We start from the raw sequence: 17,460 nt of genomic DNA, 5'->3' as shown, positions 1-17,460 counted from the left end.
CTAAAGAGTTAAGACACTTTCTAAATGCTGTTTTGTATACTTTGAGGGGTGCATTTTTTTTTAAATGTGGTGATTTATGGGGGTTTCCCAAAATATAGGCCCCCTCAAAGCTACTTCAGAACTGAAGTGGACCCTATAAAAATAGGCTTTTGAAATTTCCTTGCAAATGTGAGAAACTGATGCTAAACTTATAAGCCTTGTAACATTCTACAAAAATAAAATGATGTTTAAAAATGATGCCAAAACAAAGTAGACATATGGGAAATGTTAACTAGCAACTATTTTGTGTGGTATTACTATCTGTCTTACAAAAGATACATTCAAATTTAAAAAATGCAAACTTTTGCAATTTTTCTCAAAATGTGGGTGTTTTTCACAAATAAGCAATGAATTTATCGACCAAATTTTACCCCTGACATAAAGTACAATTTGTCACGAGAAAACAGTCTCAGAATCGCTTGGCTAGGTGAAAGCATTTCAAAGTTATTACCACATAAAGTGACACGTCAGATTTCAAAATGGGGCTCTGTCATTTAGTCCAAAAGTGGCTGCGACGGGAAGGGGTTAAACTTGAACAGTATCAACATTTTGATTGCCAACCGCAAACATATATATATTTAACATGAAATAAAAGTTTTGTTACCAATTTGGTTTAAAATTCCCTGCAGAATATGTGATGTAACAGCACATTGCAGCAACAATTGTCCATTTGCATCCAATTTTCTTAATAATCAGGGATGGTAGAAAAAGTGAAGACAGTATGAGACATCCATAGATTACACTAAGTGATGCCACACCCAGTCCTTTCTCAGGGTTTAGACTGCTCTGTAATGACAAAAAAAAGATTACCTTATATTAGGATTTGGCTTTCTGCTTCTTTATATTTGATGAAAAAGAATTCAACCTGTTTTTATTGAGTTTTACAACATATAAACAAGATGTTTCCAATGGTTATGTAGATATAAGTTACATTTATGCTAGTTTTTATAAAACTTTAAAAGAAAATGCCTGCTTCTCAAAAGATTTAGGGTAGGTTCACACAGGTTGGATTTGCTGCTTACTCACCTCCTCTAGCGCTCTCGTAGCGACGCGTCCCTGCTCCCAATGGCTGGTCTCTGTTGTGCCAGCCTCCTGGCATGAAGTCTCATCCCATGTGATGCTGTAGCCTGTGATTGGCTGCAGCAGTCACATGGAAGGTGTAGCGTCCATGGCCGCGGGCCGTCGGGTTTACTCACCTCCCGACGCCCGCAGCCATGGATCCGTGATCGCTGGCCCCTGTCTCCTTCCTAGGAGACGCCAGCGCTCACTTCCGCTCCGTCCTGCTGTGTCCCGTAGGGTGCGCGCGCTCGCTCGCGCACGGCCTTAAAAGGGCAGCGCGCGCACAAAAGGATCGTCATCATCATCAACTGCCATGATTTCCTGGTCTATAAGAAGGCCCCAGGCCTTCTGAGCCTTGCCTGAGCGTTGTTAGTCTATTCCAGTCTGTCTCGCAAATGGTCCCTTAGTATTTCCCCGTTCCAGTTGTTACCTGTGCCCTGTTACCCATTCCTGTATTCCGTATTGTTCTAGTTCCTGTGCCTACCAGCGTTGGAGTCGTGTCTACTGCACCTGCTGTCGTTTGCCACGTCCAGTGTCTTCTGCCACGTCCAGTGTCGTTTGCCACGTCCAGTGTCTTTTGCCATGTCCAGTGTCTTCTGCTACATCGGATACTGCCCGCAACGTCTGGCGCCACCTGCCGCACCAGCCTCCATCCGTGCTGAAGCCACAGCCACAGTCTGGACTAGTTCAGGTACCCAAGCATTGCTGTCTGCCATTGACTTTCGTAAAGACTGTGACCTGGTCAGCTGCCTCCCTGCTACGGCGGAGCGGCCTAGTGGGTCCACATACCCTGTGTCCGTGACAGTACGCTCAGGCCATGGAACCCGCTGACCAGCCCAAGACCGCAGTCCAGAAGATACAGACAGAGATGCATGACCTACGCACACGTCAGGATCAACTCCTTGAGGCGGTGAATTCTATCCTGGTCCGCCTGGATCTACTCACTGTTCCACCTCCGGTTCTTCCTCCTGAGGCTGTTGCTGTGCCACTACCCGTTGCTCCTCCTGTTTGTTCCGGATCCACAGTTCCTCTGCCTCTTCCTCCTCCCTACGACGGTGATCCCAGAGCATGTAGAGGATTTCTCAATCAATGCACGGTTCATTTCAGACTACGGCCTCATCTCTTCCCCTCCGAGGATGCCAAAGTGGCGTTTATTATCTCCCTCCTCGCTGGCAAGGCCATCGCATGGGAGAAACCAATCTTGGAGGAACAGGGACCTGTATCCGCGGACCTAGCCTTGTTCCTGCAGTCCTTTCGTGCCGTGTTCGAGGAGCCGGGTCGAACATCCTCTGCCGCAGCCACTCTGCAAGCAAGAAGGCTCCCACAGTAGGGGAGTATGCTATCTCCTTCCGTACCCTAGCAGCCGAGCTGGTATGAAACAATGAGGCACTGGTGGCGACCTTCTGGCAGGGACTGTCCTCTCACATCAAGGGCGAACTGGCGGCCAGCGACCTTCCTTCTACCTTGGATGCCCTCATCCTGTTAGCCACCCGGGTTGATATGAGAATCCGGGAGCGTTCTCAAGAGGTTCGACAGGAGAGCCGGGTCCGCAGACCAGCACCCTCGGTCCAGAGACCACTATTGTCTTCCCCTAGTGTGCTACCTGAAGAACCCATGCAGGTAGACAGAGTCCGGTTATCTGAACAGGAAAAGCAGCGCAGACGCTCCACTGGACTATGTACACTACCGTTCAAAAGTTTAGGGTCACTTAGAAATTTCCTTATTTTTGAAAAAAATGCACAGTTTTTTTCTATGAAGATTACATTAAATTAATCAGAAATACACTCTATACATCGTTAATGTGCTAAATGACTATTCTAGCTGCAAATGTCTGATTTTTAATGCAATATGTGTATAGAGGCCCATTTCCAGCAACCATCACTCCAGTGTTCTAATGGTACATTGTGTTTGCTAACTGTGTTAGAAGGCTAATGGATGATTAGAAAACACTTGAAAACCCTTGTGCAATTATATTAGCACCGCTGTAAACAGTTTTGCTGTTTAGAGGAGCTATAAAACTGACCTTCCTTTGAGCTAGTTGAGAATCTGGAGCATTACATTTGTGGGTTCGATTAAACTCTCAAAATGGCTAGAAAAAGAGAGCTATCATGTGAAACTCGACAGTCTATTCTTGTTCTTAGAAATTAAGGCTATTCCATGCAAGAAATTGCCAAGAAACTGAAGATTTCCTACAACGGTGTGTACTACTCCCTTCAGAGGACAGCACACACAGGCTCTAACCAGAGTAGAAAGAGAAGTGGGAGACCACGCTGCACAACTGAGCAACAAGAAAAGTACATTAGAGTCTCTAGTTTGAGAAATAGAAGCCTCACAGGTCCTCAACTGGCAGCTTCATTAAATAGTACACGCAAAACGCCAGTGTCAACGTCTACAGTGAAGAGGCGACTCCGGGATGCTGGCCTTCAGGGCAGAGTGGCAAAGAAAAAGCCATATCTGAGACTGGCTAATAAAAAGAAAAGATTAATATGGGCAAAAGCACACAGACATTGGACAGAGGAAGATTGGAAAAAAGTGTTATGGACAGACGAATCGAAGTTTGAGGTGTTTGGATCACACAGAAGAACATTTGTGAGACGCAGAACAACTCAAAAGATGCTGGAAGAGTGCCTGACGCCATCTGTCAAGCATGGTGGAGGTAATGTGATGGTCTGGGGTTGCTTTGGTGCTGGTAAAGTGGGAGATTTGAACAAGGTAAAAGGGATTTTGAATAAGGAAGGCTATCACTCCATTTTGCAACGCCATGCCATACCCTGTGGACTGCGCTTGATTGGAGCCAATTTCATCCTACAACAGGACAATGACCCAAAGCACACCTCCAAATTATGCAAGAACTATTTAGGGAAGAAGCAGGCAGCTGGTATTCTATCTGTAATGGAGTGGCCAGCGCAGTCACCAGATCTCAACCCCATAGAGCAGCTTGACCGTATGGTACGCAAGAAGTGCCCATCAAGCCAATCCAACTTGTGGGAGGGCTTTCTGGAAGCATGGGGTGAAATTTCTCCCGATTACCTCAGCAAATTAACAGCTAGAATGCCAAAGGCCTGCAATGCTGTAATTTCTGCAAATGGAGCATTCTTTGACGAAAGCAAAGTTTGAAGGAGCAAATTATTATTTCAAATAAAAATCATTATTTCTAACCTTGTCAATGACTATAATTTCTAGTAATTTTGCAACTCATTTGATAAATATAAGTGTGAGTTTTCATGGAAAACACAAAATTGTCTGGGTGACCCCAAACTTTTGAACGGTAGTGTATGTATTGTGGCCTTAAGGGTCATTTTGTGCACCAATGCCCACAGAAACCGGGAAACTCCAGTACCTAGGGTTGATTGGAGAGGCAACTCCAGGTGGAATGTCTCCAAACGTTAAAACCTCTCCCAGATTATCGATTCCTGTGGCCATCGTCACCGGAGAGACATCACATCCTTCCTCCACCTATCTTTACTCTGGAGCGGCTGCTAATTTCATCCTGCAGGATCTAGTGGATCGTTTTTGCCTACCCACAGTCCGTCTGGAGAGACCCCTGGCTGTTGCATCTGTGAATGGTCTACCATTGCCTGATCCGATCATGCTCATCACAGAGCCGTTGACACTACGGGTCGTAGCTCTTCACTCAGAACAGATCACCTTCCTGGTACTACGTAAGGCTATCAATCCTATACTACTGGGTCTGCCATGGCTCCGTCTACACGCCCCGACCCTTGACTGGAATTCTGGAGAGGTTCTTCAATGGGGTTCCAGATGCCATAGCCATTGCCTGTAACAAGTCCTTCCTGTTGTGCCCCCTCTTCCTCAGTCACTTTCCGGCCTACCATCGCAGTATGCCAGTTTTGCGGATGTCTTTTGCAAACGAGAGGCTGAGACGTTGCCTCCACATCGGAATTTGACTGTCCCATTGAACTGGTTCCTAATGCTTCTCTTCCCCCGTGGACGAGTATATCCTTTCTCCTTGCCAGAGACTTTATCGATGTCAGCCTATATCAAGGAGAACTTGGAGAGGGGTTTTATTCTAAAATCTTCCTCCCCGGCTGGGGCAGGCTTCTTCTTCGTTAAGAAGAGATATGGATCTCTTCGACCCTGCATTGACTACCGTGGTCTCAAACAGATCACGGTCAAGAACAAATACCCGTTGCCACTTATTTCCGAGCTTTTTGATCGCATACGAGGAGCCCAAATATTTTCTAAGCTAGATCTGTGAGGGGCTTATAATCTAATCCGGATTCGCCGGGGTGACGAATGGAAGATGGCATTTAACACCCGCAATGGGCACTACGAATACCTAGTGATGCCCTTCGGACTGTGTAACGCTCACGCAGTATTTCAAGAGTTCGTTAATGATATCTTCCGGGATCTCCTCTATATGTGTGTTATAGTTTAACTCGATGATATTTAAATTTTCTCCCCAGATCTGATGACCCATCGGAGGCATGTTCGTCAAGTTCTTCTGCGACTAAGAGAGAATCGCTTATATGCCAAGTTGGAGAAGTGCGCCTTTGAAAAGAAGTTTTTGCGCTTCCTGGGCTACGTCATCTCGGATCAAGGTCTTAAGATGGACCCTGAGAAACTAAAGTCTGTCCTGGAATGGCCACGTCCTCAAGGCCTAAGGGCCATACAACGGTTCCTGGGATTCGCCAATTTCTACCGACAGTTTATTCCGAACTCTTCTTCTCTGACGGCACCCATCTCTACCCTTACCAAGAAGGGTGTGAACGCCAAGGTGTGGACTCCAGAGGCAGAGTCCGCATTCATTAGCCTCAAGAAAGCCTTCACTTCAGCTTCAATCCTCCATCACCCTGACGTATCTCGGCAGTTCTCACTGGAAGTGGACGCTTCCTCTGTTGGTGCTGGTGCACTTCTGTTCCAGAGGAGCTCCAAAAGAAAAGGCAGTGGTATGTGGCTACTACTCAAGACTGTTTTCTTCTGCTGAGTGCAATTACTCCATTGGAGATCGGGAGCTACTGGCTATCAAATTGGCTCTGGGGGAGTGGAGAGATCTTCTAGAAGGCGCAGCTCACTCCATCTTGATCTACACCGACCACAAGAACCTCACCTACCTTCAGTCCGCTCAAAGACTGAATCCTCATCAAGCCAGGTGGTCGCTGTTCTTCACCCGTTTCCAATTTCTGCTCCACTACCGTACCGCTGACAAGAATGTGAGGGCCGATGCCCTGTCCAGATCGTTTGAGACAGAAGACACAGTGGAGTCCTTTCAGACTATCATAGACCCATCTTGCGTTGTCACTGCTAATCCTCTGCAGCTTAGCGATATCCCTCCTGGGAGAAATTTTGTTCGGTTGGCAGACAGGAAAAGCATTCTCCGCTTGGGACACAGTTCTAAACTGGCTGGGCACGCTGGTGTCCGTAAAACCCAAGACCTGATTGCTCGTCACTTTTGGTGGCCCACGCTACCTAAGGATGTTCTGGACTTTGTCTCTTCTTGCACGGTGTGTGCCTCTAACAAAGTGACTCACTCCAAGCCTGCCGGCCTGCTTCAACCTCTGCCTGTACCCAGTGCCCCTTGGCAGCACATTGCAATGGACTTTGTCACAGACCTTCCTCCCTCAGCAGGATACAACACCATCTGGGTGGAGGTGGATCGGTTATCTAAGATGGCACATTTTATCCCGCTGACCGGCCTACCTTCTGCTCCCCGACTGGCGAGTCTCTTCATTCAGCACATCTTTTGCTTGCATGGCTTGCCTCTTCACATTGTGTCCGACCGGGGGGTTCAATTTACCTCTAAGTTCTGGAGAGCCCTCTGTAAACTCCTGGATGTGAGTTTGGACTTTTCCTCTGCCTATCACCCCCAATCCAATTGGCAAGTTGAGAGGATCAACCAGATCATGGATAATTATCTCCGCCACTTCATCTCTTCACAGCACGATAACTGGGTACAGCTTCTTCCATGGGCCGAGTTCTCATACAACAACCACACAAGTGAGTCCACCCCTTCCACTCCGTTCCACATTGTGTACAGTCAACACCCTAGAGTCCCTCTTCCTGTGTTGACTTCATCTCAGGTACCCGCTGCTGACTCTGCATATGGGGACTTCCTGCTAATCTGGCAACAGACCCGGTCCTCTATTTTGCTGGCAGTAGATCGCATGAAGCGAAAGGCAGATACTAAGAGAAGAGAGCCGCCTCAGTATCTTCCGGGGACTAAAGTCTGGCTGTCCTCTCATAACATTCGCTTGGAGGTACCCTCATACAAGTTTGCTCCCAGGTTCCTCGGCCCTTTCGAGATTCTGCAACAGATCAACCCTGTCTCCTATAAACTGCGGCTGAATCCTACCCTCAGAATCCCTAACTCCTTCCATGTGTCCCTCCTGAAACCAGTGGTCCTGAACCGCTACAGCAAGACTTCTAGTTCCACAGTTTCTCCCAGCGGTCTTTCTGATGTATTCGAGGTAAAGGAGATCCTGGACTGCAAAAGGGTAGGAGGAAGGACTTTCTATTTGGTGGACTGGAGAGGGTTTAGTCCTGAGGAGAGGTCCTGGGAGCCAGAAGAGAACCTCAGTGCTCCTGCTCTTATTAAAAAATTCCTCTCTCGCTCTGGCCCCAAGAAGAGGGGGCGTAAGAGGGGGGATACTGTAGCGTCCATGGCCGCAGGCCGTCAGGTTTACTCACCTCCCGACGCCCGCAGCCATGGATCCGTGAGCGCTGGCCCCTGTCTCCTTCCTAGGAGACGCCAGCGCTCACTTCCGCTCCGTCCTGCTGTGTCCCGTAGGGTGCGCGTGCTCGCTCGCGCACGGCCTTAAAGGATCGTCATCATCATCAACTGCTATGATTTCCTGGTCTATAAGAAGGCCCCAGGCCTTCTGATCCTTGCCTGAGCGTTGTTAGTCTATCCCAGTCTGTCTCGCAAATCGTCCCTTAGTGTTTCCCCGTTCCAGTTGTTACCCGTGCCCTGTTACCCGTTCCTGTATTCTGTATTGTTCTAGTTCCTGTGCCTACCAGCGTTGGAGTCGTGTCTACTGCACCTGCTGTCGTTTGCCACGTCTTCTGCCACGTCCAGTATCTTCTGCCAAGTCCAGTGTCGTTTGCCATGTCCAGTGTCTACTGCCACGTCCAGTGTCTTCTGCTACATCGGATACTGCCCGCCACGTCTGGCGCCACCTGCCGCACCAGCCTCCATCCGTGCTGAAGCCACAGCCACCGTCTGGACTAGTTCAGGTACCCAAGCATTGCTGTCTGCCATTGACTTTCGTATAGACTGTGACCAGGTCAGCTGCCTCCCCGCTACGGCAGAGCGGCCTAGTGGGTCCACATACCCTGTGTCCGTGACAGAAGGGAACATTATCCCAGGAGGCTAGCTCAACGGAAACCAGCTGAGGTACAGGGATATGTTGCTATGGGAGCACCAGGGGAGATGATTTTGGTGTTTTTTTTTATTTTTTATTTCTAGTAGTCATGTTTGCTGCGGAAATAAAGCTATTCTGCAGCAAGGAATGCAACAATTGACATTTATTGCATATTTTCACTTCCCCACTGAACTTAATATAGAACATCTGCAACAAATGCGCAACTATTTAAAATCCCCACCACAGGTCACTTCTACACAGACATTTTCTGCAGTGTGTGGATAATATTTGTTCCACTTTGCTGCTACTCGGGGACGTAACTTGGAAAGACTGGGCCCCATAGCAAACTCTTGACTGGGCCCCCCAAGTGCCACAAGCAGCCCCCCTTAAAGATAGTGCCCCCTGTAGAATGTGCCATACAGTCCCCTGTAGACAGTGCTATACAGTCCCGTCTATAGACAGTGCGACACCCCACTTGTAGATAGCACCCCCACCTCCCCTTTGTATATAGTGCCATACAGCCCCCTGTAGATATCGCCATAAAGCCCCCTGTATATAGCGCTATACAGCTCCCACTGTATATAGTGCCACACAGCCCCCTCCCTTGTATATAGTGCCACACAGCCCCCCTTAGTAGAGAGTGCCGCACAGTCCCCCCTCAGTAGATAGTGCCACACACAGCCCCTAGTAGATAGAGCCACAGCCCTCCCCCTTGTAAATAGTGCCATACAGTCTGCCTAGTTAATAGTGCCACACAGCCCCTTGTATATAGTGGCACACAGCTCCCCCATTTGTATAGTGCCGCATAACTCTCCCTTGTGTATAGTGCCACACAGCTCCCCCTTGTGTATAGTGCAACACAGCTACCACTTGTGTATAGTGCCACAAGGCAATGGCGCATCCGAGAAAGTTGTATCAGCCAGGGGGATGTCAATCAAACATGGAAAGGTGGGTTTGGAGGCAGGACTATGTGACTCTTCAGGATAGCAGCAACACCCCATGACCCTTTAATGAGTAATTAGCATATAGTGTGTGCCGTTTTAAAAGTGGATTTTATAGATTTTGCTGCATCTGAAAAAAACATACATAATATTGGAAATATTGTCAGGTCATGTATTACCGCATGGTCGCGGTTAAAGGGGTTAAAACTATCAGACACATTCCCATGAAATATAAAATGAATTGATAACAATTCCATATGCTCTGCAATTTTGTTATTGTAAATATATCCTATATAATTACAGCTCCAGAACCAAGCTTATACATATATACAGTACCACAACCAAGCTCAGTACATAAATACAGCACCACAACCAAGCTCTGCCATATATACAGCACTAGAGCCAAGCTCAGTACATAAATACAGCACCAGAACCAAGCTCTGACATATATACAGCACAAGAAAAAAGCTCATACATATATAGATCCCCAGAACTAAGCTCAGTACATATATACAATACCAGAACCAAGCTCAGTACATATATACATCCCCAGAACCAAGCTCAGTACATACATACAGCACCAGAACAAAGCTCAGTACATAAATACAGCACCAGAACCAAGCTCAATACATAAATACAGCACCAGAACCAAGCTTAATACATATATATCCCCAGAACCAAGCTCAGTACATATATACAGCACCAGAACAAAGCTAATACACATATACAGCACCAGAACAAAGCTCAGTACATATATATATATATATATATACAACACTAGAACAAATATGACTCACCGGTGATGTCTCAGATTCTAGTTCTTTTCTTCTCAATCCGGTCCAGACCTCTATGATGGATTTCTCCTGGCCACGACCCATTTCTACAGTTTTCCGCTCAGACGTCTTCAGCTTCTCACAAAGCGCCATACACTGCACCTCTAACTATAATAGCGCCATACACTGTGTCCCTGATTATAATAGTACCATACACTGTGTCCCACACACACACTGTGCTCCCTGTAGATAGTGCCCCCATAGCCCCCTGTAGATAGTGACCCCCATAGAGTCTGTGTAGATAGTGCCCTACATAGAAGCCCCTGTAGATAGTGCCCCACATACAGCCATCTGTAGATAGTGCCCACATATGGACTCCAGAGCTGCAAGGCAATAGCACTAAGCTACTGTGCTGTCCTACATATAGCTTCCCCTATAGATAGTGCTCCACATATTACCCACCTCTGTAGATAGGGCCTCACATATAGCCCACCCCTGTAGACAGTGCCCTCCATATAGCCCCCTGTAGATAGTGCCCCACAGGAAACCCACCCCTTTATATTGTGTCCCACATATAGCCCACCCCTGTAGATAGTGCCCTACAAATAGTTCCCCCTATAGATAGTGATCCACATATAGCTCACCTCTGTAGATAGTACCTCACATATAACTCCCCCTTTATATAGTTTCCCACATATAGCCTGATCCTGTAGACAGTGCCCTACATACAGCCCCCCAGTAGCTAGTGCCCCACAGGTAACCAACCCCTGTATATAATGTCCCACATATAGTCCTTTCTGATAGTGCCCACCCCTCTACATAGTGTCCCACATATAGCTCCCCTTGTATATAGTGCCCCACATCCCCATGTATAGACCCCCCTGTAGATAGTGACCCACATACCCACATATAGACCCCCTCCTGTATAAAGTGACCCAGATCCTCACATATAGAGCCCCCTTTATATAGTGCCCCACATCCCCACATATAGACCCCCCGGTTAATAGTGGCCCACATCCCCACATATAGACTCCCCTGTGTATAGTGCCGCACATCCCCAGATATAGACCCCCTGTAGATAGTGCCCCACATCCCCACATAGTGACCCCCCTTTATACAGTGGCCCAAATCCCCACATATAGACGACCCCCCTTGTAGATAGAACCCGCATGTAGATAATGCCACTCAAAGTTTTATTAGAAAAAAACAAAAAAACTTTACATACTCACATGATCCCGTTCCCACGCTGTCAGGTGACAATGCGGATCTGCTCTCTTCTGAGCAGGTCTACTGGAGCTGAACGACGAGTTGTTCAAAGGCGCTGATTGGCAGAGCAGAATGACTTGCCCCGTCAATGAGCGCCTTTCAAGCACGGAAGCGGCGTGATGACGTCATCATGCCGCTAGCCTCGTTGAAAGGCGCTGATTGGCGGGGCAAGTCATTTTGCCCCACCAATCAGCATCTTTGTAAGTCGCTGAATGGTCGGGCACTGAACATGCCCGGCCATTCAGCGCTAATGCATGTATTTGTACCTGCGTGCTATAGACGCAGGTACAATTACTGTAAGAGGGGGTGGCTGTCACTAGCGCCGGGGTCCCCCCCAGTGCTAGTGACGCCCCCAGGCATGAGAGGGCCTGTGACGCCCAGCCCATACATGCTAGAGGCTCGGCGGCGCGGGCCGGGCATATGGGGGGGGCGTGTCGGCTAGCGGCACGGGCTCCCTCAAGCCGCGGCTCCCATAGCAGCCTCAAATTCAAGTTTCCACCCTCAAATCCAAATGTTAAATCTGCATAGATTACGCTACGTGTGAACATAACCTAAAGATCCCTAAGAGCCTGTACTAGAGGGAGGGCAAAGACAAGGAACATACCTAGTTTGCAAAGTTTGCTAACAAACTAAATAGACTTCGTAAGCTAAATAGTGGCATGTCGGTATTTATCGACATGAGTGTGTTTTTGTTAGTTTAAGTTAGAATAAGAAGTTGGATCATGTGATAGTAATCTTATTAAAAAAAAATTTTTATACATCTGCTCCAGGAAAAAAATCCACAGAATTCTTAATCTTCACAAAAGTACAAGTGATATTCAAAATATTTCTCATGTAGAGTAATCCATTAAATAAATATACCAACCAGGAAGTACAATCACGCCTACAACAATGCATTGTGAAAGCGAAAAGATTATAGGCAAGCCTAAAGCACACCTTACTACACCCAAGCTAAATATTTAAACAATAAAACTATAGTTAACTATAATCTTTCATGGTCAAAAATAAATCTGCTTTCTAAACCATTAACCTTATTTATTGTCAAGGTTTTTTGTAAAAAAAAAAAAAAGGCACATTTGGAAACCGTTATATGTTCAGTATAAATGTAAGGGCCTGTTTACACCGCAGTTGGTTATCCTTTGCAAATGTCCATTTGATTTTGATTTTCTTTTGAAAACTGATCGATTAACGCATTCACGGTTTTGAATGGGACTTCTGTCATGCACAATGCAAGTTTTTGGCAGTACAATGCTGCAGGATAAGTATTCTGTTTTACCATCTGTTTTGATGCACATTTTTTCAATAAACGTGCAATTTAAATTATCACCTTTAGGTTTACACAATCGTGTGGGTTTTGCGCACGCAAAAAACGCGGCGTTTTGCATGCGCAAAAGGCATTTAACAGCTCCGTGTGTCATCAGCGTATGATGCATGGCTGCGTGATTTTCGCGCAGCCGCCATCATTATGACACTCCGTTTGGATGTTTGTAAATGGAAAAGCACGTGGTGCTTTTCTGTTTTCATTCATCCTTTTCACTGCTGTTGCACGAATCACGCTTGTCCCATGGAAGTGCTTCCGTGTGACATGCATGGTTTTCACGCACCCATTGACTTCAATGGGTGCGTGATGCGCGAACATCGCACAAATGTAGGACATGTCGTGAGTTTTTCGCAGCGGACTCACGCTGCATAAAAATCACACACCTGTCTGCACGGCCCCATAGACTAATATAGGTCCATGCGACGCGGGTGAAAATCACGCGCGTTGCACGGACGTATAACACGCTCGTGTAAATGAGCCCTTAACTGGTTGAAGACGCAGGACGAGAATGCGCGTCCTGAGCGGCGGGTCGTTGCCGCATTAGGACGAGCATTCTTGTCCTGCAGTTAAACTGTCAGCGCTTGTAAACAAACGGTGACAGAACAGTGACTTCAGCTGTCACAGACAGCTGAGCGTCACAGCTATCGGCAGTGGGACCAATCACGGCTCTTTCCCCCCCCCCCCCCCGTGGATCGCTTTGATTGGTCAGTCACTCCAGACTGACCAATCACATCAGAAAAGTGAATTGCCGCCCTCCCTCTGTGACGGATCTCCTCATTTCTGTCACAGTTGTGACAGTTCTGAGGAGATCGGACCAGAGAGAATTTAGTGCGTGCCCTCACGAGTCAAATACACCACACAGTGGCGGATTAAGTAGACCATGGGCCCTGGGCTGTTACCCAAACTTGGGCCCCCCCTTCCTCACCGCCGCCCTGCCGCGTCGTAACTATTTTTAACACTACCTTTTTGGGCAAGCATTAACAGTGTTACAATTTCCCTTGTCACAGTGTGGCTGGACACAACCTCCTGACAAGGGGAATTGTCTATCAGTCCTGGACTGCAGAAATACTTTTTGTGAAATACAAGGATTCCTATAATAAACATGTCAGGAGAGGTGACAGATTCTCTATAAATCTAGTGACTCACAGGTGACGACGTCTCAGATTCTAGTAGTTTTTTTCCTCTTTTCTTCTCCATCTGGTCCAGTGCTCATGACGACTTCTCCCGGCCATGACTCATTTCTGCAGAATTTGCCACTCACACGTCTCCTCACTTTTCCAACATTTCCACACCTATAAACGAAAATAAAGTTATCATGGTGCCACATACTGTGCCCCTAAATATAATAGCACCAAACACTGCGCGCCTGAATATAATAATACCACACACTGTAAAACACCACATACACACAGCCCCCTGTACATAGTGCCACACATAGCCCCTGTAGATATTACACACCCCCATCGCCATACACAGCCCCCTCTATATATCACACATCCCCCCGTAGAGAGCGTTACACACAGCCCCCTATAGATAGTGCCAAACAGCTCCCCTGTAGAGAGCGCCACACAGCCCTCCCCCTCTTGCAAATAGCACCAAAAAGCCCTCCCTATAAAGAGCGCCACACACATACCACTCTGGATAGCACTACACAGCCCCCCGTTGTATATAGTGCCACACAGCGCTCCCCCTTGTATATAGTGCCACACAGCGCTCCCCCTTGTATATAGTGCCACACAGCGTTCCCCCTTGTATATAGTGCCACACAGCGCTCCCCCTTGTATATAGTGCCACACAGCGCTCCCCCTTGTATATAGTGCCACACAGCGCTCCCCCTTGTATATAGTGCCACACAGCGCTCCCCCTTGTATATAGTGCCACAAAGCGCTCCCCCTTGTATATAGTGCCACACAGCGCTCCCCCTTGTATATAGTGCCACACAGCGCTCCCCCTTGTATATAGTGCCACACAGCGCTCCCCCTTGTATATAGTGCCACACAGCGCTCCCCCTTGTATATAGTGCCACAGGGTTATGTACACATTTAAAAACTTTATATTATAATTATATATATATTAGTATGTGTGTGTATCAGTGTGATTGATTGATTTTATTAAAAAATATTGTTACTTTTTGAGATACAGGTGCTTTGTTTCTGACAGGATCAGTGACACGCAGGATCCACCTCAAATCTATCACATCTAAGATTATAATTTAGCGCAGGGCCCGTTTCACTGATCCCGTCAGTCCTGCTGACCTGACGGATACAGGATACAAAGCAGCTGTATCTCAAAAAGTGAAAATATTTTTTAATAAAACGTAATTACAAAGTTGCACCAAACACACATTTTTATTATAAAAAAATAAAACCGACGTGATTTTTGCGACATTTTTTTCCATAGACAATGCAGGTTTCGTTTTTTATCGTTTTTATACACACCTTTTTTGCAATTTTAGAATTTTTATTCATAGTTTGAAAATAATAGTAAAAAAATAAGCTTTTTTACGTTTCAGCTATTTTTTTTTTGGTAATATAGTTTTACCCTAAAATAGACCTTTTATTTGTAATCGTCATTGTTTACCGTAAATTTTTATATATTACATGTCTATATTAGGGTAATTGGGTCAGCGCTGGCGTTACAACAATGATTGGCGGGGGGGAACGTTTTTTTTGGGGTGGGTATTTTATGTGTATTTATTATTTAATTTTTTTTGCACTTTACTTTACAATTTTTTTATTACTGTGGTCTGATCCTCAAAGGACAAAAAAGACCTTTTGGGAACCTTATATATATTTTTTCTTTTACACCATGTTTTTCCACTGTAACTGGGGCTGCATAGCAGCCCCAGTTACAGGGGAAATCAGCCCTCTCATAGTGATGATTGTCACTAATAGGGCTCTGCTGGGTCTAGTTAGACCCAGCAACAGTCTGCCACTAACGGCACCCGGCGATCATGTGACCAGTCACATGATCACCGGGAGGAATAGAGACAGCACCGCTGCTGCTGTCTCTATTCCTGTACACAGCGCGCATTCAGCGCTGTGTACAAGTCATCAGAGAAGACAGAAGCAGCGAAAGCTGCTTCTATCCTCTCCTCAGGTTCCCCGGCAGTCACTGACAGCCGGAGACCCGACATTCAGCTGCCCGATCGCGCGGGCAGCAAGTTAAAACCCGAGCCGTAGAAAGTCTATGGCTCGGGTTTTAACGACCCGTTCCTGACCGCTGGCCGTAAAAATACAGCCAGAGGTCGGGAACCAGTTGGGCAGGAGGTTAAGCCAACTAACCTCAGCGCCGGTGACCGCCCGCCCGGCTCTTCTCTTGCTGCTTTGGAGTAACAGAACAGCCGTCCGTCGCTGTTCTGTTACTCAATGGCGGCGGCCCGCACTTGTCAGGGAGGCGTGTCCTACCCCTTTCCCGGCCAATTCCCTGCTCCTCCTCCTCATCTTCGGCAGTTAGCAGCGCTAGCCCGTTGAATATATTTCTAAGATGATGTGTGGTAATGATAATCCGCCACTGACACCACACAAACCCGTTTTTTAACCCCATAGAGCTCCCCAATCCACCTCCCTCCCCTCTCCTTTTGGGAGACCTGTCAAAAGTTACTTCGTTTAAAAAAAAATAAATAAAAAATATCTAGAAAATATATAAAAAAAAATCTAAAAAAAAAATAAAAAAAAATCATAGGTAGTAGTGTAGGATATATATAGGTGATTATTTTATATATATATATATATATATATATATATATATATATATACACTACCGTTCAAAAGTTTGGGGTCACCCAGACAATTTTGTGTTTTCCATGAAAACTCACACTTATATTTATCAAATGAGTTGCAAAATGACTAGAAAATATAGTCAAGACATTGACAAGGTTAGAAATAATGATTTTTATTTCAAATAATAATTTTCTCCTTCAAACTTTGTTTTCGTCAAAGAATGCTCCATTTGCAGCAATTACAGCATTGCAGACCTTTGGCATTCTAGCTGTTAATTTGCTGAGGTAATCGGGAGAAATTTCACCCCATGCTTCCAGAAGCCCCTCCCACAAGTTGGATTGGCTTGATGGGCACTTCTTGCGTACCATACGGTCAAGCTGCTCCACAACAGCTCTATGGGGTTGAGATCTGGTGACTGCGCTGGCCACTCCATTACAGATAGAATACCAACTGCCTGCTTCTTCCCTAAATAGTTCTTGCATAATTTGGAGGTATGCTTTGTGTCATTGTCCTGTTGTAGGATGAAATTGGCTCCAATCAAAAGCTGTCCACGGGGTATGGCATGGCGTTGCAAAATGGAGTGATAGCCTTCCTTATTCAAAATCCCTTTTACCTTGTACAAATCTCCCACTTTACCAGCACCAAAGCAACCCCAGACCATCACATTACCTCCACGATGCTTGACAGATGGCGTCAGGCACTCTTCCAGCATCTTTTCAGTTATTCTGCGTCTCACAAATGTTCTTCTGTGTGATCCAAACACCTCAAACTTCGATTCGTCTGTCCATAACACTTTTTTCCGATCTTCCTCCGTCCAATGTCTGTGTGCTTTTGCCCATACTAATCTTTTCCTTTTATTAGCCAGTTTCAGATATGGCTTTTTCTTTGCCACTCTGCCCTGAAGGCCAGCATCCCGGAGTACCCTCTTCACTGTAGAAGTTGACACTGGCGTTTTGCGGGTACTATTTAATGAAGCTGCCAGTTGAGGACCTGTGAGGCGTCTATTTCTCAAACTAG

At 46.4% G+C, this 17,460-nt stretch overlaps 1 protein-coding gene across 1 annotated transcript in view; it reads right to left on the bottom strand.

Annotated features, from left to right (window-relative positions):
• LOC142760542 (protein unc-93 homolog A-like) overlaps window positions 1-17,460 on the bottom strand; it is a 162,462-nt gene that overhangs the window by 118,165 nt on the left and 26,837 nt on the right. The window contains exon 2 of the mRNA XM_075863734.1: window positions 644-825. Within this exon, the coding sequence (XP_075719849.1) occupies window positions 644-825 (182 nt within the window). The remainder of the gene's footprint in view (window positions 1-643; window positions 826-17,460) is intronic.

Source organism: Rhinoderma darwinii, chromosome 4, assembly GCF_050947455.1.
Source record: "Rhinoderma darwinii isolate aRhiDar2 chromosome 4, aRhiDar2.hap1, whole genome shotgun sequence".
NCBI lineage: Eukaryota > Metazoa > Chordata > Amphibia > Anura > Rhinodermatidae > Rhinoderma > Rhinoderma darwinii.
This window is presented reverse-complemented; position numbering and strand designations above follow the sequence as displayed.